At 45.0% G+C, this 20,724-nt stretch overlaps 1 protein-coding gene across 1 annotated transcript in view; it reads left to right on the plus strand.

The window, feature by feature from the left end:
- The first annotated feature begins 2,763 nt into the window (after positions 1-2,763).
- Positions 2,764-20,724, plus strand: part of TDRD12 (tudor domain containing 12) — a 75,794-nt gene continuing 57,833 nt past the window's right edge. The window contains exons 1-6 of the mRNA XM_090259064.1: positions 2,764-2,787; positions 10,771-10,929; positions 11,867-12,003; positions 13,867-13,986; positions 16,715-16,770; positions 18,004-18,089. Coding sequence (XP_090115190.1) covers positions 2,764-2,787; positions 10,771-10,929; positions 11,867-12,003; positions 13,867-13,986; positions 16,715-16,770; positions 18,004-18,089 — 582 coding nt within the window. The remainder of the gene's footprint in view (positions 2,788-10,770; positions 10,930-11,866; positions 12,004-13,866; positions 13,987-16,714; positions 16,771-18,003; positions 18,090-20,724) is intronic.

The raw sequence follows: 20,724 nt of genomic DNA on the forward strand, positions 1-20,724 counted from the left end.
CCTAAATGGGTTCCTTTGGCCAAAGGAAACAACAATAATTTGCCATTGTCTGGTTTTCCTTACTTTTGGTCCAGGGATCCTTTCCCCAGTGCTCTAACATTCTCCCAAATGGACTGTTGGCTGGAATGTTTGTGGGGCCTTTCTTGGCCCCACCCCTAGGCCTAGAATTTCTGTTTCCTATCCTCAGCTGATTCCTGTGGCTGAATCCGGTTGTGTTCTCAACCTCCTTCACCAGAGATCTATTGAGAACGGACCCAGCGGAGGGGCACTCCACACTCGCTTACTTGCACACAGACCGAGATGCTTCGTTCGTCTCCGGCCGCTTCCCTCACAGAACAACGGACCCAGCGGAGAGGCACTCCACACTCGTACCAGCCACACACACAATCAGCTCCCCAAGGATGCCCAACCACCAAGGCAGTACTTAAGTCCAATTTTCCTACCTTGGCCTGTGCACGAGGTTGCCTGGTTGCTACGGTGTTTGCTTTTGTTTCCCCCTGCGTCGATCCACTGCTGTCCCAACAAGAAGTCTCGGGTCGTTTCCGGCCACTGTGAGGCGGGTGGGCCCTGGGTCAAGCGAGCCACCCAAAAGCCGGTAGGACGCGTCTCCCTGCCTTGGCTCAGAGCCCTTCCCAAACACAGGCGGAGGATCCCGGACGAGCCCCCAAATTGTGAGAAACGCTCACAATAAAAACTGGGACACAGGACTTGAGCAGTAAAACGAGGCCTTTATTCACGAGTCTGCAGAGCCGGACGCACCCTCACAGCCAGGAGAATGTGCGCACCAAGTAGACAAAGATGGCTGGTTTTATAGTCTTGGCTTCCCCACCCTGAAATTGCCACAGCAAAGCGAAATTAACCAGCCTCCTCGCCCTAAAGTGAGAGCGCTCCCCCTCCCCTCTCCTCCTTCCCCGTTTCTCCATTACTGGTTACTCCGGAGTTACAATCTAACACGGTTATCTAATTGCCCCTTCTGTGGTTTGTAGATATGCCAGTGCTGTCAGCTCCCTTCTCAGAGATCCTCTAATTACATTTGCCCTTTGTTACTAATGACTTTTTACTGGTTTGGGAGTCACTATGTCCTTGTTTCTAACAGGTTCTAGTCAAAAGAATAAAAACATTGGCCCCACACTAAGAGCTGGGAGAAGGCTGTATTCTGCATCTTCTTCAGAGCTTGGGAACTGTCTCTGGAACTTCCTATTTAAATCAGTTCTGGAGGTTTCCTATCTCTTTTTGACAAGGTCTGGAACTTCCAGGTGACTCTGTTGGGAGTGAAGCCTGATTAGCTCAATTCAGCAACAGGTGAACTTCGTACCCTTTGCTGTTTTACTCCTGACTGGAAGCCAGCACACTTCTTTCCAACTCTCCTGCCTCCAACTGTAAGCACATACTTGCTCAATCTTGTAAAATTAAACTTACCTTTCAAATTGGATGCTTATGTAAGTATTGTTTCCCAAATATACAACTCCACAACTAGCATGCTTTCTCTAAGTGATGCCATCCGTTGCCTTCTTGTTGGTCCCAGTACTAGCAAATTTGACACCGGCTTAAGAAATTGTTTTTTCACAGTTGAAATATTAAAGAATTTACCTGCAAAACCACTTAGGCCCATCACCTTTTTTAGCCATGGTTCCTTTCGATATTTAAGAAATATTCTTTCACCTTTTCTCCTGTTTGTTGGCTTATTCAAATATTGTTTGGCTTACTACCGAGGTAATAATAAAGCTAACCCTCCCCGAGTGCTTCTTGGGTGTCCTTTGTTTCATACAGTGTGACCTTATCTAATTCTGAGACCCACTCTCTGAATCTGTTTTCAGGTGAGAAAAGAGGCTTCCAAATGCTCAAAGTGTGGAGAACTCTGTGGTGCCTCAACAACGGCAAAAAACACACGTCTGGGGGAAGAACCCGGCTGATGAGGCTGTGTGTGGTTTGTGACCTTTGGCGGTGATAAGAATGCCTGTGACCGAGACTTGGGATACCTTGTTCATTGAGGGCCAGATGGGAGGGAAATTGGGACTGAGACGCTTCCCAGAAGGAGGAGGGCTTAGGGGTGGAGGAATGTTGCCTGGAGGCTCCGAATTACCAGGCATCAGTGGCTGGCTAGTTGTGCCTCTCCCTCTCCCAAGGCTGGGAGGTGAAGGATGGCCACAAGGAAGTCCTAGCACAGACCCTCCTGGCAGCCAATTCGGCTCACAGGCGGCCACCCCGCCCATCCAGACCCGTTAGAAGGTGGATGTGGGGGCGCACGGGCCGTCAGAAGCCCTGACTCACCTCCAACCCAAAGACCCCTTGAACCACCTGACGCCTGACGCCTGCGGGCTCGGGGCTTCTGCGTCGCAGCTCCTCCCCCTGCGCCGCGCCGCGCCCCGCCCCGCCGCAGGGGGCGCCAACCGGTGGGCGCCGGCAGTTGTGCTTGCCGTTGGCGAGCCAGGTGGTTTCTGGAAGTCTGGAGGCTTGAGAAGGTGCAGGTCGGTCGAAGGCCCAGGCGCGCCCGCCGAGGCGTCCGGGTTAGAGAGACGAGAGCCTGGGCTGCGTGGCCGGGTACCTGGGGTGCTGGAGCAGTGTACGCGGGGTCCCCGGCAGCCAACTTGGAAGGAGGCACGCTCCCGCGGAGGGCGACGCAGGCACTCCTAGAAATTCAGCTTTTACCCCCAAAGTGCACGCGGAGTGAGTAGAGACGGGAAGACTAGGAAAGGGGCGAGGCTGCTACGGTGCTTAATGTCACAGGACGAGCCTAGGACCTGCCAGCTAGACGCAGGGAAGATGCTCGACGTACTGGTGCTAAAGGTGAGCGAGCGCGAAGCCTCCGGACTGGGCGTTTGGCCCAACCCCAGCCACCCCCGAGCCGGTCCGCCCGGCTAGCAACGCCGGTGCTTGACCGCGGGTAGGGGTGCTGGATAAGATCCTGATCTCTTTAATTTCAGCAAAACAACACATTTTTAGCTTAGTGGTGGCCCCTGCAGTATTTGGGACATAGTGCAAAAAGTTATTAGCTGTGTTTCTGAAATTAAGATTTAACTAAATGACCTGCTCTAGAACCTTAGGGGGAAGGGACGGACGGTAACCTCCTCTCCACGCACCCCCGCCTGGGTCCGCGCTGGTTGAGGGTTCCTGTGAGTGCCAGGTCGTGGATACGGGGACCCTGACCTGTTCTCCTCCCCCACATGGGTCCTCTCCAGTGGGACACCACCCCCCGCTGGACAGGGGCTGGGATGACCTGCACCTCCCTTCGTCCAACCCCGCACACATGCACATTTCATCTTTATTCGTGGGGACTCCTGCCTGCTCGCGCCCCGGTACTCTGGCTACCAGTTCCTAACTGCCTCCAGTCCTTGGAGCAGGAGTGGTGGGGGGTGGGAGTGGCCGGAGCGAGGGCTCTCTCTGCGTGAGACCTGCTGAGCGGGGACTGACTGCTGCAGCTTCTCGTCCTGGAATCAGGTGAGAGTGCTCCTTGGCCATGCCAGAGACTCGGAAGGCCTGCTGCGTTCACCATGTTACTTGGAGGAAGGAGTTTACAAACCAGAGCAAAGGAGTGGGTTTTTTTATTATTGGGAAAAGGAAAAATAAATAAGTTTAAAAAAAAAATCTCATTTCAGTGGGCAAAAGAGAGGACTATAGCGAATGATGGGATTTTTTAAAAAAACAAACTTTCCATTTCTATTTTATGTTGTGTTATTTGGAGAGTCACAAACTGACTCTTACAGAGAATTTGCTCTGAGACTTTTAGGGGTTTCAGAGCCATCTGGCAAACTCCTCTCCACCATCAGACCTAACATAGGCTAGTAGGATTTCTCCTTTAGAAAGACAGGGCTCTTCCAAGGGTACAGATCCTTCACATGCCAGTCTGTCAGGGCAGAACTCTGGCGGAGGAGCTGCACTCTACACTGCCTGGAGCTTGGGAACCCTTCTCTTCTCATTGGATCCAGGAACCCTTTTATCAACTCCCTCAGCTCTGATCTGTCCCCACTGCCTGCACTTATCGTACTCACACTGAGCACACTTTTATCCAGTATAGGAGTATTTATTTCCCCAAATGTGGTTCAAGTAACAGATGTAGTTCTTCAGATTAATTTAGCTTTTACATGGATAAAATATTTTCCCCTAAGTATCCATTAACAACAGATGAATGGATAAGCAAAGTTTGGATCATACCTACAATGGAATATTATTCCAACTTTAAAAAGAAAGGAAATTCTAACACAGGTTACAACATGGATGAACCTTGAGAATAGCGTGCTAAGTGAAATAAGCCAGGTTAAAAAAAAATACTGTATTATTCCACTTATATGAAGTTCCTAAAGTAGTCAAATTCAGAGATAGAAGTTAAAAGGGTGGTTGCCAGGGGCTGGAGGGGACGGGGAGGCGACTGGGGAGTCTGACTTCTCTGACTTAGTATAATGCTTTTGAGACTCATTTATGTTGTGTGTTGTGTCAGTTTCTACTTTGTATTGCTGAGAAGTATTCCATTGTATGGATAAGAAACAATTTATGCAGTCACCAGTTGTAGGTCATTTGAGTTGTTTCTCATTTTTAATGATTATAAATAGAGTTGCTGGAAACTTTGCATACAGGTTTTTATGTGAACGCAAGTTTTTATTTCATGGGTAAATAGGTTGTGATTACCTGTTTGTTTAACTTTTATGAGGAACTGTTTTCCAAAGTAACTACCATTTTGCATTCCTATCAGAAATGTATAAGAGTTCTAGTTGCTCTACCTCCTCATCAGCGCTTGATATTGTCAGTTTAATAGATCTTATCCATTCTAGTAGGTTTTGATGGAAGCCTTATTCTTCCCGATGATTACATTTCAAAGGAATGGCTTTAAGGCCCTGAGAAAGACTTCTCCCTGAGTACTGGAAGGTGCATATATGTATTACTTAACAAGGGCTTGCTGCCCATGAGCATAAAAGCCAATACAGTGGCATTGGCTTTTGAGAAAATAGAAGGCTTTATTGCGAGATCCACTGACTAGGAGACGGGAGGCAAGGCTCAAATGTGTCTCCTGGAGACTTCCAGTCAAGATGGAGGCATAAGTTCTGGCCAAGATGGAGGCCTAGACTGACACACTCCATCTCCCTCCACGACTAAGAAGGAATACAACTACCACAAAACCAGAAATAACCAGAAGTTCTAGAAAATAAAGCTACATGGAAGTCTAACGTGCGAAGTTATAAAGAAGCAGTACTCGTCTGGACGGGTAGGAGGGGTGAAGCCAGGGCGGAGAGGTCAAGCTGTACTGGTGGTGGCAGCTGCGGCGAAGGCGGTGGGTAGGCAGCAAACACAGCCACCCATATTTAAGGGGAGGTGAGAAGTGCCTGGGGGGTACCCCGGCTGCAAACCAAACCTGTCAGCTCATGATTCCAACACCGGGGAAGGCAGACTCCCATTGCCTCAGACTGTGAAGGCCGGAGGGGGTGGGAAGGAGGAGGAGGCTCCTGGTCTCTCAGCAGAGAGTGAACGATAGGAATCCATCTTTGACTCCTGCCCCCACATAATATGCCACAACGTGGTGAGAAGGGTCACCTGGTTGTGACAAATGCATGGGGCTCCGCCCCCTGTAGCGTAGGAAGTGTGACAGCCCCGCCCAGGAAGCAAAGGTAAACATAAAACTCTCAGGATGGAACAGATCATGATAGAGATCCTGGTGATGCAGCTGACCAGACAGCAAATATCTAATCTAACAAAGCAGCAGATAGGAAATCTTTCTGAGGCACAGTTCAGAGCTTTGGTTATACCAATGCTTACAGACCTAACAGCATACCTTAAACAAGATGGGAAATGAATGAAGGCTAGTCCTGCTGAAATAAACAAAAACACATACGAAACTAGTGGAGAGGGAAAGAAAACCAGGGGTCAAATCAACAAATCGGAACATAGGGAAGGAATAAACAGACAACCAGTGCAGAAAGAGGAAATGAAAAGTGAGGAAAATGAGGAGAGGCTCAGAAATCTATGAGACAGCTATATGCGGGCCAACATCCAAATTGTAGGGTTGCCAGAAGGTGAAGAAGAACAACTAGAAATTGAAAAGTTACATGAAAAAATAATGAAGCAGGACTTCCCTAACTTGGGGAAGGAAATAGACTTACAGGTCCAGGAAGCACAGAGAGTTCCAAAAAAACTGGACCCAGGGAGAACCACACCAAGACACATTATAATCAAAATGTCAAAAATTAAGGATAAAGAGAGAATCTTAAAAGCAGCAAGAGAGAAGAAGAGAATTGCCTACAAAGGGGTCCCAGTAAGACTATCAGTTGATTTCTCAAAAGAAACTCTGCAGGCAAGAAGGGACTGGCATGAAATATTCAAAGTAATGAAAAGAAAAAACCTACAACCATGAATACTCTGTCCAGCGAAGCTGTCATTCAGAATAGAAGGGCAGAGAAAGTGGATCCAGGACAAAGTAAAATTGAAGGAGTTCATCAGATTCAAACCACTGTTATATGAAATGTTAAAGGGACTTTTTTAGGAGAAAGAGGATCAAAACTATGAACATTAAAATGAAAACTGTGTCACAATAACCAACAACAGAAGCTAGGGAATCAAAACAAAGGCAAACTAAGTAGGCAATGAGAGTGGGAAAATAATTATAGGTATGGGGAACATTTTTGGGGGAGGTCAGTGGGGAGGGGGAAGAGGAGAAAGGGAGGGAGATAGTATAGGAATTAAGAAGCATAGTAGGAGGGAGTGGAGTAGACAGGAAGAGGTTGAGAAGAACTACATGCACAGTCAATGGGCATGGTTTCTGAGAAGGGGGACAACTAGAGTGCGGGGGGTTGCTGGGTAGAGGGGAACAAAGCGAAAAGAAATTGGGACAACTGTAACAGCATAATAAAGCATATTTAAAAATTTTTAAAAAGATGGAGGCATAGGTAGACATGCTTCTGCTCCTTGCACAACCATAAGAAGGCTCATAACTAACCTCAAAACAAAAAACAGCCAGAACTGCAAGAAAATTGAACTGTATGGAAGTCTGACAACCAAGGATTTAAAGAAGCCATATTCATCCAGACGGGTCAGAGGAGCGGAAATGGGTGCTGGGGCACAGAGGAGGCCGTGTGGTGATGGGGGTGAGGTGGTGGTGGCTGGAGGAACGAGCTGTCCCACATTCATGCATGGTGGATAAAAGTTGGAAGGGATACCTTTGGAGCGTGCAATCCCAGCCCCAGGCCGGACTGCGTAGCCTAGGTTTCCAGTACCTGGAAAATAAAGCCTCATAACTTTTGGCTGTGAAAACCAGTGGGGGTTGGGGCAGCAGAAGAAACTGCCAGTCTGTCAGGAGAGTCTGTTTAAAGGAACCAAATGGTTCTAGCAAATATACAAACCCACCCACTCTTGGAACCACCACCAGGGCAACAGCTAGAAGGGCACCAGTTGCATATGGGAAGCAGGTGATGTGACTAGAAATAGGGTGAGTGCCAAGCAAGCCTCCAGCAGCCGGGCAGCAACATTGTCCCCTCTCTGGCCTCTCTCCCACATACGGAGCCACAAAGTGGTGAAGTGGGTTGCCCTGCCCTGCCCTAAGACTCCACTCCATACAACCTAACATGTATGCTAAGACAGGGAGTCAAAGCAGCTCTACCTAATACACAGAAACAAACACAGGGAGGCTGCCAAATTGAGGAGGCAAAGAAATATGGCCCAAATGAAGAACAGAACAAAACCTCAGAAAAAGAACTAAGCAAAATGGAGATAGCCAACCTATCAGATGCAGAGTTCAAAACACTGGTAATAAGAATGCTCAGAGAACTCTTTGAGTATGGCAAAAGCATAAGGGAAGAAATGAAGGCTACACTAAATGAAGTAAAGAAAAGTCCACAGGGAACCAACAGTGAAGGGAAGGAATCCGGGGTTCAAGTCAATGATTTGGAACATAAGGAAGAAGTAAACATTCAACCAGAACAGAATGAAGAAACAAGAATTAAAAAAAAAAATGAGTAGATCATAAGAAGAGTCTGGGACATCTCCAAAAGTGCCAACATTCAATCATAGAGATTCCAAAAGGAAAAGAGGAAGAGCAAGAAACTGAAAACTTATTTGGGAAAATAATGAAAGAAAACTTCCCTAATTCAGCAACAGAGATAGACATACAAGTCCAGGAAGCAAAGAGAGTCCCAAACAAGCTAGACCCAAAGAGGACCACACCAAGACACATCATAATTAAAATACCAAAGGTTAAAGATAAAGAGAGAATCTTAAAAGCAGCCAGAACAAAGCAGAGAGATACCTACAAAGTAGTTCCCATGAGACTGTCAGCCGATTTCTCAAAAGAAACTTTGCATGCAAGAAGGGACTGGCAAGAAGTATTCAAAGTGATGAAAAGCAAGAACCTACAACCAGGATTCCTCTATCCAGCAAAGCTATCATTTAGAATGGAAGGGCAGATCAAATGCTTCCCAGACAAGGTAAAGCTAAAGGAGTTCGTCATCACCAAGCCATTACTATATGAAATGTTAAAGGGAGTTACTTAAGAAAAAGGTCAAAACTATGAACATTAAAATGACAACAAACTCACAACTATCAACAACTAAGTCTAAAAAACAAAATCCAACTAAGCAAACCAGAATAGGAGCAGAATCATAGATAGGGGGATCATTTGGAGGGTTGTCAGCTGGGAGGGGGAAGGAGGAGAATGGAGGAAAAGGTGCAAGGATTAAGAAGCACAGTTGGTAGGTACAAAATAGACAGGGGGATGTTAAGAATAGTATTGGAAAGGGAGAAGCCAAAGAACTTACATGCAGGATCCATGGACATGAACTAAGGGGGTGGATTGCTGAAAGGAAGGGGGGGTACCAGGCGGAGAGGGGCAAAGGGGGAACAATTGGGACAACTGTAATAGCATAATCAATAAAATATACTTTAATTATCTACCCATCGAGGGTTTGGTGAGGAATTTAAGGGCTTAGGGAAGGATGGGCTGGTATGCAGAAGCGCTGGCGAGGCAGGTTTTGTTCGGAGGGCTTCAGCCTGGGATCTTTCTGGACAAGGAATCCTTCACTTCTGAAAGGATTTTGGTGATCCAGTTTCAGTTAAGTCTAGCTTTTTGGGTCCTAGGTGGGGGTCGACTTTGGTTCTGGGTGTTATTGAAAGTGAAAACTCTCTCCATTGCCTCTGCTATGGCTACATGACTTAGTATTTTTTAATGTTTGTTTTTTTTTCTATTGTCCCTGAAAAACAACTCAGTATCTAATTAGAAACAGGATAAGGCCAGTTGGACCTGGTTCTAGGGTTACATACATCTCAAAGGGACAGGAAGGATTCACAAGCCCTTTAGTAAAGGGAGGGCAAGAGCCCCTGTCAGGTGTTGGCTGGAACAAACAGTGAATTCTCCTGGGAGCCTTCCACAGGTTGGCATTTTGGAGGAATGGGGGTCATCCCAGGAATACAGCCTTATGCTGCTGGAAGCCATGCTAGAGTTCAGGTGGCCACTTAGCGCAGAGGTTGGGATGAGTCTGTGCCAAGTTCCGCAGTTCTCGTGGGAAGCAGCTGTAAATAAATAAATTAATTAAATAAAACTATTTCTTTCGGCCTTCCAATTGTTGCTTTTCTCTGGACTCCCTGGAGTCTCACTTGTGCAGTTCAGGGACTGACAAGGATTTGAGGGGTTTTCTGATGCAGACTTCAGGTCTCTCTGTGGCTTTTTCAGAATCTCTCCCCTTAATTAGCTGCTCTGGTAGGCCCATGCCCTGTTCTCTGGCCTCAAGCCACAGACATTGTGGCTTTCTGTCTGAGTTGGTAGCTGCTCCAGACCACCAGGACTAAGGCTTCTTGGGAAAGCTGCATATAAACATGGATCTCACTCAGTGACAGGTCTTCTTCTGAAGGATTAAATCCCCTCCAGTTTGTACCTGCTTTTGATATCTCTTAAGTGTCTTAAAGTTGTTATTTTGTAATTTTCCCAGGATTTATAATTGCCACCTGCAGGTGGATTAGTCTGCATACACTATTCTGCCATTATTGAAAGTAGATGGCCAACTGTTATTTTTTTTCCAGCTGTTTACTAGAATGTTCCCACATTCAGAAAAACAAATACTAATGGGAACACCTGTATTCCTGCCATTTGGTACCTAGAATCCAAAATCTTGGGATGTCATTGCTTTTAGGCCCTTTCAACATGAGTTCCTATTGATATTTTCAATTTAAATTTAACTTTTCATTTGATATTTGTACCTTTAACAATGAAAATCTTAATTTGTAAGATAACATGATACATTCAGAGGAGTCTGACTTTCATCCATCTGACTTCCCCTGTAGGTAATAATTTGTATTTGATTTGGTTTATCTGCCATCATGTATTTCTTTTAGTATAAGTAGAATGTATATTTCCTCCTCTTTCTAATGAAAGACATAGGATACTAAAAGCATTATTCTGAACCTTACTTTTAATTCTTATTATGGATATTTTCAAAAGACAGGAGCTCAAGGATATTGACCTCTGCTTTTTGAGTCACAACATGTAATTAAAAGTGACATATTGTTGGTGACATGTTTTAAGACTTTATCTTTGTGTCTTTTATCCCCAGTTTTATTGAAATGTAATTAACATATAACATTGTGTAAGTAGAAGGTGTACAGCCTGATGATTTGATATACATAAATATTGAGGGTCTTTTATCTTCAACTGACCATTTAAGACAGGGGTGCTTACCAAGAATTTGTTAGATCAACTTAAATTAGAACTAATCATTGTGATTCTAAGGTTGATTATTTTAGGGTTCTACTTTTAAATCATGCATTGTTTTGTTTTGTTTGTTTTTAAACATTTTACAGATTGAGAATCCAGGTTGCTTCTGGGTTATTATAAAAGGATGTAGCCCCTCTGTAGATCATGAAGTTGACTATCAAAAACTAAATAGTGCCATGAATGACTTCTATAACAGCATGCATCGAGACATAGAAATAAAACCATTTATGTTGGAGGAAGGGCAGGTATGTATCTAAATGTGCTTTAAGCACCATTTCTTGAAATACTACTCAAAATGTAGACTATTTTGGCAACTAACATGATAAAAGTATTCTAACTGCTTATAAGCATTGCCTTGTGTTATGTTCTTTTGGTTGCACAAGATTTAGACTAATCATGGAATATGGCAGTTGTTGTATAAGGTTCATATGGGGCAACAGGAGATGGAGTGTCATCTAAATTCAGGCATTGGGACCATCCTCCTGTGGCTGGGGACCAGAGGGCTTACTCTAGATTCAGCATGTTGGCACTTCAGCACAGGGGGCGTGGTGGTTTTCAGTCTGGGGCTGCTGCCTCCCTTGTGGTTTGCTCATGACGTTGGCCAACTCGAACTTCTTTATTCTCCTTACCCTAAACCTTTGCCCCTCTTTTCTTTCTTGCAGCCTCGACTCCCAGTCCTACTGTCTGACTCTGTGTACAGATCAGTTATTTCGCAGAAGAGTTTGCATTTTTCAATAGCACGATAGGAAACGATTTATAAACCAAGTATGAGAAAAGTTATAAGTAATTTAAATTCCTTTTCCTCTCAAAAATCATCATGAATCACATTTATTTTTTCCCATACCATTGACTTAAGAAATGAAACCAGGCCAATTGTCTTTTTAAAATATTCTACGTTTTGGGTAGACTCATTGCTTCCTGGTGGTGGTGGTGAACTTTCCTTTTGTTCCCTGTTTTTTTGTGGTCCGAGAGACAAATATGAAGCTTTGATTTGATTTAGGGTCACTTCCCCCCGCCACAAGAATGACAAGCAGTGTTTAGCTTGGGCAGGGTTAGCCTCCTTGAATATCTTTCCTCTTCTAAAAGGTAAAGTGCAGGCTGAGATGATTTTGAGAGGACCTTTTAGTCCTCCCATTATATGGCTAGAGGCTTTAATACTGAAGTTTTCTTTTCATTGTGTAGGCCTGTGCGGTTTATTGTCAGGAGCTCAAGTGCTGGTGCAGGGCTGTTATTAAGTCAATTGTGTCCTCAGCAGACCATTACCTGGCAGAATGTTTCCTTGTGGATTTTGCCAAGTACATCCCAGTGAAATTGAAAAAGTACGTATGGAATTTTTTTTGTGTGTGTGTGTGTGCCTTCTGCTCTCTAAGAAGACAAAAACCAGTTTTGAAGGAGTGTGTTTTCAGAGTAAGGGGATAGAGGTTGTAAGTGGGAGTTTTGTGTTTGTTTTTTTTAAGCTTCAAGAAGTGAGTGTAGGAGCAAGTGGTCAGAATGAAGACTCAGCAGGCAGCTCCATCCCTCCTTCCACCTCCTTCCCGAAAGGACAGGTGTTCTCCTCACCTCACCTCTTAGTTTTTTCACCTGTTGGAGTGGGTCCTTTAGGGAGGCTTGTTTGGAAAAAGGTGCTACCAGGAAGCAGAGAGAATCTCCTGTCTCCACAGAAGGGGCAATTTGCTGGTATAGCCTCAGATTGCAGAGAGCAGGGCATATATTCAATTGCATATTCCTGGTTGTCTTGCTTAACAAAGGGAGGGTGTGACTGTCAGGTAAAGTGGGAGACCATTCAGAATGAACCCTCACTGATTTCAGGACCAACATGTCACAGTTCATTAGAAAATGCTGTCAACTAGTATTTGAGGCAACTTCTTCATGGTTTCCCATCCCAGAATAAGAGGATATCCATTTAATAAATAAATATGAGGACCCTTCTTCCAAAAGAACACCACCAAATAGACTTCATCTGCAATAGGAGATTTATCTTAGTGAATTACCTTAAGAATTTCATGGCAGAGCAGCTTATCAGATATTGAGAATTTGCAGATACTGAAGAAAAAGATGCATTTCTAACTTGTGGTTCTGCACCTTTCTAACCATAATTGTTAAAAAAAAAATTACTGTGTTTAACTGTTTGGGGATATTTTCTTTTAGTATTTGATGTTTTAAGTTTAGTTTGCTTTAGGCAAGAGAATCATATGATTAAATAGAGCACAAGGAGGGCTTGAGGGGCAGTTAGTACAGCCACAGTTTTCTAAACTGAGACAAAGGACCTAGCCTGTGTGGCTCACCTGGTTGGTGCATCGGCTTGTGACTGAAAGGTTGCCGGTTCGATTCCCGGTCAGGACACATGGGTAGATTGCAGGTTTGATCCTTTATCCCTGATCCCCAGTATGTGCAATCTGGGCATGTATGGGAGGCAACTGATGGGTGCTTCTCTCTCACATTGATGTTTCTCTCTCTTCCTTCCTCCCTCTCTAAAAGCAGTGAGAAAAGTATCCTCAGCTGAGGGGAGAGAGAGAGAGAGAGAGAGACACACACACACAGAAGGGGCGGATAGAGAGATGGGTGGGCGTGCGCGCGCGCGCGCGAAATGTACTGAAGCTACCCATGTGGGCACCCTCATAACCAGTTTGTGCCGAAATGGTATGTTAAAGTCTATCGTTGGCCTGAAAGAAGGGAAATAAAAATGTTGAACAACTTATCAAATCTCAGCCCGTCAGCTCTTTTGTGCCAAGTTGGCAAACACTAATTATTAAAACATCTGCTCATTTACAGAAACTTTTAAGTTAATTTCTCTAGTCATGTATTGAAATTGATACTTAAAATTCTTAAGTATACTTTGCTTCCCAGGTTTGGTCATTATTACCCAGTGTTTCTCAATCTAAGGAGCCTCACTAGACATTATTTTTCCAATCCCTCTTCTCTCCCATGCCATGAAATTTTAACAGCAAAGATATACTATCTGTGTATGTACTATATGTATATCTGTGCTTTATACATAAAAGAGTAAGATTTCTACCCCTCACCAGAACCAATTTTCATTACCTTGGGCAAATGTCTCCAAGTATTTCTTGCTATTGGTGGCCATATTAGAAACAGAAATTATTTGTGTGTGTGTGTTTTTTTTTTTCATGTTATATATCACTTTCCTTTGTAATCCAACTGTTTCTCTTTCACTGTTAAAGCATCCGAGTTGCAGTAGAAACTTTTATGCAGCTTCCCTATAGAGCGAAAAAATTCAGACTGTACCGCACAAAGCCTGTTACATTACATGTTGACTTCTGCGAAGACAGCGCAAAACTTGTGTAAGTACAGCTTCTAACATGTTGTCCCCTTAGTGAAAGTCTTCACTGAGTATATGATATATGTGTGAAATTAATTCCTCTTGAGAGGTGCTAAGGAATTTCATGGGTCTCTCCTTTTCTTCAGGAGGTGTCTTCTGAGCCCTGGTGTGTCAAGCCCTGTTGGGAGTGTGATTCCCTGGGCAGCCCCATCCAGAGGCTGCAGTGGAGGGGTTTAGAGTAGGGCCTGAACTCTGTGCTTTTTTGGCTTCTTTTTCTTTTTTCAACTTAACAAAAAGTAAAAAATCAGCTGTAGAGAATAATAGTATGTAGGATCATAGCGCATAAAAACAAAGTTCATTGCATTTTTCCCTAGCCTCACTTCCTCCCTCCTGGGAGGCCCCTGTGACCTGTTTAGGCTCTGAAATTACAGACCTTTTTCAGTGCTTTTGTATGTATTCATATATGCAGAGTTTTTAATGAAAATTAGAACATACTGTTTGATTTGCAAATTTAACTTAACGCGTATTGAAAGCTCTTAGTACTCCCTTGTACTTTTTCATGGGTGAATATAGCGGCATACTTGCTGTATTTAACCATTCCTCTTTTAATAGCCAGCTAGATTTTTTCCACACCGTTTTACACTGTACATTTCTGTCAGAATATAGATACTTTCACATAAGGTATATAGATGTAGCGAGGTATACACGTGTGTGCACACAGACACACACATGCCTCAGCTTTGCTTCCCCCCCCCCCCCCCCCCAGTATTTGTTCCCATTGCCAGTGTTTATACAGGAAAAGTCCCTGCACTGGGTGGCACTGTGTTGAGGGTATGGCTGTGATCTTTGCTGCCATGAATGAGCACTACCTGAGGTCCTAGGGACAGCCCCATCCTTCCACCTGGGACTCCTCCCTTCTCCCTCCAGGACTGCAGCATTGTTGGGAGAAAAGCTACAGGAGCACACTTCAGACTCGCTTGCTCTACTTGCCCATCCTGGTGATGCTGCATTATGTGCTCTGAACTTGGAAGCTGCCTCTCCTGTGGATGCTTTTAGGGGATGTCTGGAGACCCTCCCATTCCCACTCCTCCAACTCCCATCACCTGCAGTTCCCTGGAGGTGGTGAATGCACCCTCTTGTGGCTGGCCTTGGAATCTGCACTGAGAGAGAGGATGCCAAGCCAGCTTGTCGCTGCTGAGGCCGTTGCACTCTGCCAGGCTGTTGAGCAACGCGTGCCTCTTCCCTTGTCCCTCTTTCAGATCAGCCACTGCTTACCCTCCTGGGGTGACTTGCGTGTCCATCTCTCCATGCTCTGCTCTCCCTCAGAGGCAGCCTGCCTCCCCTCTACTTTCTCCCTTTCCCAGCATACATGGTTCCTCAAGGACCTTCGCAGCCTGGGACACCCAGCTTTATAGGACCCCCTCAGTGTAGGTGAAGGGCTTTAAGTAAGTGATCTCAATGGGTTTGATCACCTTCTCTGACATGTGTTCTTCATCTAGAATGTGACCTCAATATGCATATTATAATTTTATAGGTTTTGTCAAATTTCCCCTCAACAGGAGTAGTGATTTATATTTCTATCATTGGGGTATAGGAAGTGCTGCTTTCCCCACGCAACATTGAATATCATCAGGCTTTTTCATTTTTGCTTGTTTGCTGGGTGACAGTGATACTTTGTTTTAATTTGTATTTTCCTGACTTGTAAAGTTGTGTACCTATCATGTGGTTATTCTGGGTGTGGTGTGTCTTACAGACAGACATGCAGACACGAGCACTAATTGATTGATTTACTTGTGAGAGAGACTGATTTATCTGTTCATTGCCTAATTGATTTTTTTTCTTGGGCCTTTTTCTTATTAGGATTCTACTAGTATTTTATTTTTTAAAAAGCTGATTAGCTAATTTTTTTGTGTATAACAAAGTTTTAGAACCACTGTCTTATTTTTAGAAACCCTTTGTAATTCTCTTAAAGTAATATGCTTAGTATCTTTCTTAGTAAAAATAAAAATAACTAATATTTTAGGCCAGGCACTGGGCCATGTGCTTATGTGCATTAACTAATTTGATCTTTAAAACAAGCCCTGGAGGACACAGGTGGCATCACTGATAAATAAAACCACTGGAGAAACAGAACATTTCACTCTAACCATATTTTAGTTTTGTTCCTTACTTCCAAATACTGGCTTCTCCTGACCTCCCGCTGCCTGCAATGTTTCCTGCTATTTTCTTTCCAAGCATAGGGATGGACCAGATGGTAGAGGATAGGCGCCAGTGAGAGGGTGTTGCAGAGTGAGGGGTGGCATGAGACCACAGTGCTGGCTTGCCCACAGCATGCTGAGGATGCTGGTTGGACCAACATGTTTGGAGCGCTCGCTCTGTGCCAGCCTCTGCTGAACCCAGCACACTCAGGATCCCTGCCCCAGGGAGCTTGTGTTCTGGTGTGGAGGCAGATGTGTCCCAGGGACAGGCAGTGCCATGGTGGTGGACATGGGTCTCTGAGGAAGCCCCAGAAAGGGTCCATTCTGGCAAGTCTCCTCTCAGGTGCAGGTGCAGGTACAGTGGTGAGAGGAGCGCACTGCAGGGTGCAGCTGGAATCATCAGCCAAAGCAGAGGTGGGCCACGCTCCCCCTTACCTGCATCATAGGTTCAACAGTAATGTCAGAAATGTCCCATGTATGGTTTACGAAATGGTATTAGTGGAGTAACCTCAGATTTTTATTTAATGAAGTTACATCTGTTCACTGTTCCAGACCCGCCAAGAAGTGGGGTACTGCAGCCATTCAGTACTTTCAGAACTTCCTGAAAGGTAAGGCAAGTGTGGGATCACTGATGCCCAAGGTGGTTTAACCTTTGGTTGGGGAAGGGGTTTGACATGTGCGCGCTTAGCTGTTTGACCCTCCTCAAAGGTTCATGAGCTACCTAGAATTTCTCCCACTACTTTATAGTGACTCTGCAGCCCTGGAATTTTGGGGGTGGATGTGGACATCAGTGACTGACAGGTGACATTAGAAGAGGGCAATTTGGGCGAGAGACCCTTACCCAGTAACAGTGCCTGCCTCTTGGTCTGCATAGACTCTGGAGCACTGCAAAATAAATTGATGTGCATTTCACTGAACTGACAATTGATGAAAAACCTAACTTACTGCGTAATCATAATTTCTAATTCAAGATGTAGAGAAAGTCTCAGAGCACCTATGCAGTGGGCTGTCTCTACATTGTTGACTGTAACACGGAGTCTCATTTGTGGCATCTTTCCTAAACCCTGGCAGTCAAGAGCCAAATAACTGTGCCTGCCTCCTGGGGTTTTCTGAGGAGTAGTGGGTGTGGAATGCCTGCGGTACTGCCTGTACCTCTTGGGGTCCTATCCCCTCTCCTCTGCTGCCCCACTACCTGGGAGAGAGGGAGGGTGTAGTAGGGTCACAGGTTTTGGAGTTTGGGTCCTGGTGAGCCCATCAGGGAATGTGGGGATACAGAGGTTCGGGAGAGGCAGAGAGCTTAGGTTTGAATACTGCCCTGCTGCTTCTGCGGAGCCTTCTCTGAGCCTGGACTCTTCACTTGTGCAGTGACCCTCAAAGCTTATGGAAAGAGTGAAATGAAATACATTTGTAAAGGACTTAGCATAGTATCTGACGGGTACCCATGCATGGAGCTGCTGTTTGGAGTAGTGTCTGAGACAGTGGCTAAGAGCTCTCTCTGCTCTGTGGGTGTTAGGGAGGTGGAGTGCACTCAGATGAGAGTCTGACGAGAGGTGATTTGTGAGTCACTGTGCTCGGGGTGTTCATAGGGCGTCAGGAGGAGGATGCTGTGGGTGGGGACAGAGGATACAAGGCTGACTTCATGCCAGGAGAGCTTCCACCTCGACTTGCCCACCCCCAGACACCTCCTGCATTAAGGCCCACCTGCAGGAGGAAGCTGTCGGACATTGTGGTGCTGGGTAATCGTTAAATGGTTACCAGAGATTAATAGGTGGAAGACAGCCGAATTGTTTCAGGTATACTTTGAATATCAGCTAATTTATGTTTTCATTTGTGCCACTTAGCAGCTACACAGGTGGAAGCCGAAATATATGCTGTGGAAGGAGATACATTTGAGGTTTACCTTTATGTAACTATAAAAAATGAAAAAGTAAGTGAAAAAATTGTATTTTTAAAATATTTATCATTATTTAAAATTTTTATTTTAATAAAACGAAGAATAAACATCAAGGGAAACAATGTCATTCACACAACAGAAATTTTCTTAATCTTTCAAGGTCTGACTTAGATCAGAAGTTAGTGGGACTGTGTTTTCCTTTTTTTTTTTTTTTTATTGTTTATTACAGTTGTCCCATTTTTCCCCCGTTGCTCCCCCTCACCCAGCCCACCCCTTCCCTCACAGTCATTCCGCACCCCGTTGTCCATGTCCGTGAGTCATTTATACACGTTTCTTGACTAGACCCTTCCCCTACTTAGCCCCCTTCACTCCCTCCCCCCACCCCCCTGATAACTGTTATTCTGTCCCTTGTTGAATTTTGTTCATTTGTTTGTGTTGTTAATTAGTCTCCTGTATCAGGTGATATCATACAGTATTTTTCTTTCATTGTCTGGCTTATTTCGCTAAGCATAGTTCCATCCATGTTGTTGCAAATGGCAGGAGTTCCTTCTTTCTTTCTGCTGCATAGTATTCCATTGTGTGGATGTATCACAGTTTTTTTTCTTTAATATGCTTTATTGATTATGCTGTTACAGTTGTCCCAATTTCTTTTCCCTTTGTTCCCCACAACCCAGTGACTGCCCTCCCTCCAGTTGCCCCCCCCTTAGTCTATGCCCATTGGTTGTGCATATAGTTCTTTTCAATCTCTTCCTGTCTACTCCACTCCCTCCTACTATGCTTCTTAATTCCTGTACCATCTCCCTCCCTTTTTCCCTTCCCCGTCCCTGCTGACCTCCCCACATAATGTTCCCCATACCTATAATTCTTTTCCCATTCTCGTTGCCTACTTAGTTTGCCTTTGTTTCAGTTCCCTAGCTTCTGTTGTTGGTTGTTGTGATAGTTTTTATTTTAATGTTCATAGTTTTGATGTTCATAGTTTTGATCCTCCTTCTCCTAAACAAGTCCCTTTAACATTTCATATAACAGTGGTTTGGATCTGATGAACTCCTTCAGTTTTACTTTGTCCTGGAAGCACTTTCTCTGCCCTTCTATTCTGAAGGACAGCTTCGCTGGATAGTGTAATCATGGTTGTAGGTTTTTGCTTTTCATTAGTTTGAGTATTTCTTGCCAGTTCCTTCTTGCCTGCAGAGTTTCTTTTGAGAAATCAACTGATAGTCTTATTGGGACCCCTTTGTAGGCAATTCTCTTCTTCTCTCTTGCTGCTTTTAAGATTCTCTCTTTATCCTTAATTTTTGACATTTTGATTATAATGTGTCTTGGTGTGGTTCTCCCTGGGTCCAGTTGTTTTGGAACTCTCTGTGCTTCCTGGACCTGTAAGTCTGTTTCCTTCCCCAAGTTAGGAAGTTCTGCTTCATTATTTTTTCACGTAATTTTTCAATTTCTAGTTGTTCTTCTTCACCTTCTGGCAACCCTATGATTCGGATGTTGGCCAGCTTATAGTTGTCCCATAGGTTTCTGAGCCTCTCCTCATTTTCCTCACTTTTCGTTTCCTCTTTCTGCACTGGTTGACTGTTTGTTCCCTCCCTATGTTCCGATTTGTTGATTTGATCTCTGGTTTCTTTCCCTCACCACTAGTTTCGTATGTGTTTTGTTCATTTCAGCAGGACTAGCCTTCATTCTTTTCCTGTCTTGTTTAAGATCTGCTGTTATGTCTGTTAGCATTCGTATAACCAAAGCTCTGAACTGTGCCTCAGAAAGATTTCCTATCTGCTGCTTTGTTAGATTAGTTATTTGCTGCCTGGTCAGCTGCATCACCGGGATCTCTATCATGATCTGTTCCATCCTGAAATTTTTGTGTTCACCTTTACTTCTTGGGCGGGGCTGTCACACCATCTACGCTATAGGGGGTGGAGCCCCGAGCACTCGTCACAACCGGGCGACCCTTCTCATCAGGTTTTGGCGTCTTCTGTGTGGGTGGGGGCCCAAGATGGATTCCTGCCGTTCACTCTACGCTGAGAGACCAGGAGCCTCCTCCTCCATCCCCACCCCCTCCGGGCCTCACAGTCCAAGGCAATGGGGTTCTGCCTTCACTGGCATTGGAATCGGAAGATGATGGGTCTGGTCTGCAGCTGGGGGTGCTCCCCAGGCGTTTCTTGCCTCCCCTTAAATATGGCTGTCTGTGCTTACCGCTGTCCTACCACAATCGCCGCTGCTGCCGCTGCCAGCACAGCTTGACCTCTCTGACCGTCTTCACCCCTCCTACCCATCCAGATGAGCACCACTTCTTTATAACTTCATATGTTGGACTTCCATTTATTTTCTGGAACTTATGGTTATTTCTGGTTTTGTGGGAGTTGTATTCCTTCTTAGCCGTGGAGGGAGATGGAGTGTGTTGGTCTAGGCCTCTGTCTTGGCCGGAACTCTCCTGTGTGTGTTTGCCTCTGTGTCTTAGGTAGAGCTGTTGCTCCTGTTACGATGTAAGGGGCGGAGCCTTAGAGATTCGTCAGTACAGGGTGACCTGTTTCACCACGTTGTGCGCTGTATGTGGAGGAGGGGTCTGAGAAGGAACAATTCCGCTTGCCCAGAACTTGCCCCTTTTCTAGGCACTTCTCCTACTTCTGTATGGGACTGGTGCCTCTCTAGCTGTTGCCCTGGCTGTCATTCCCAG

The sequence above is a fragment of the Furipterus horrens genome, unplaced genomic scaffold (genome assembly GCF_987537825.1).
Source record: "Furipterus horrens unplaced genomic scaffold, mFurHor1.1.pri manual_scaffold_13, whole genome shotgun sequence".
NCBI lineage: Eukaryota > Metazoa > Chordata > Mammalia > Chiroptera > Furipteridae > Furipterus > Furipterus horrens.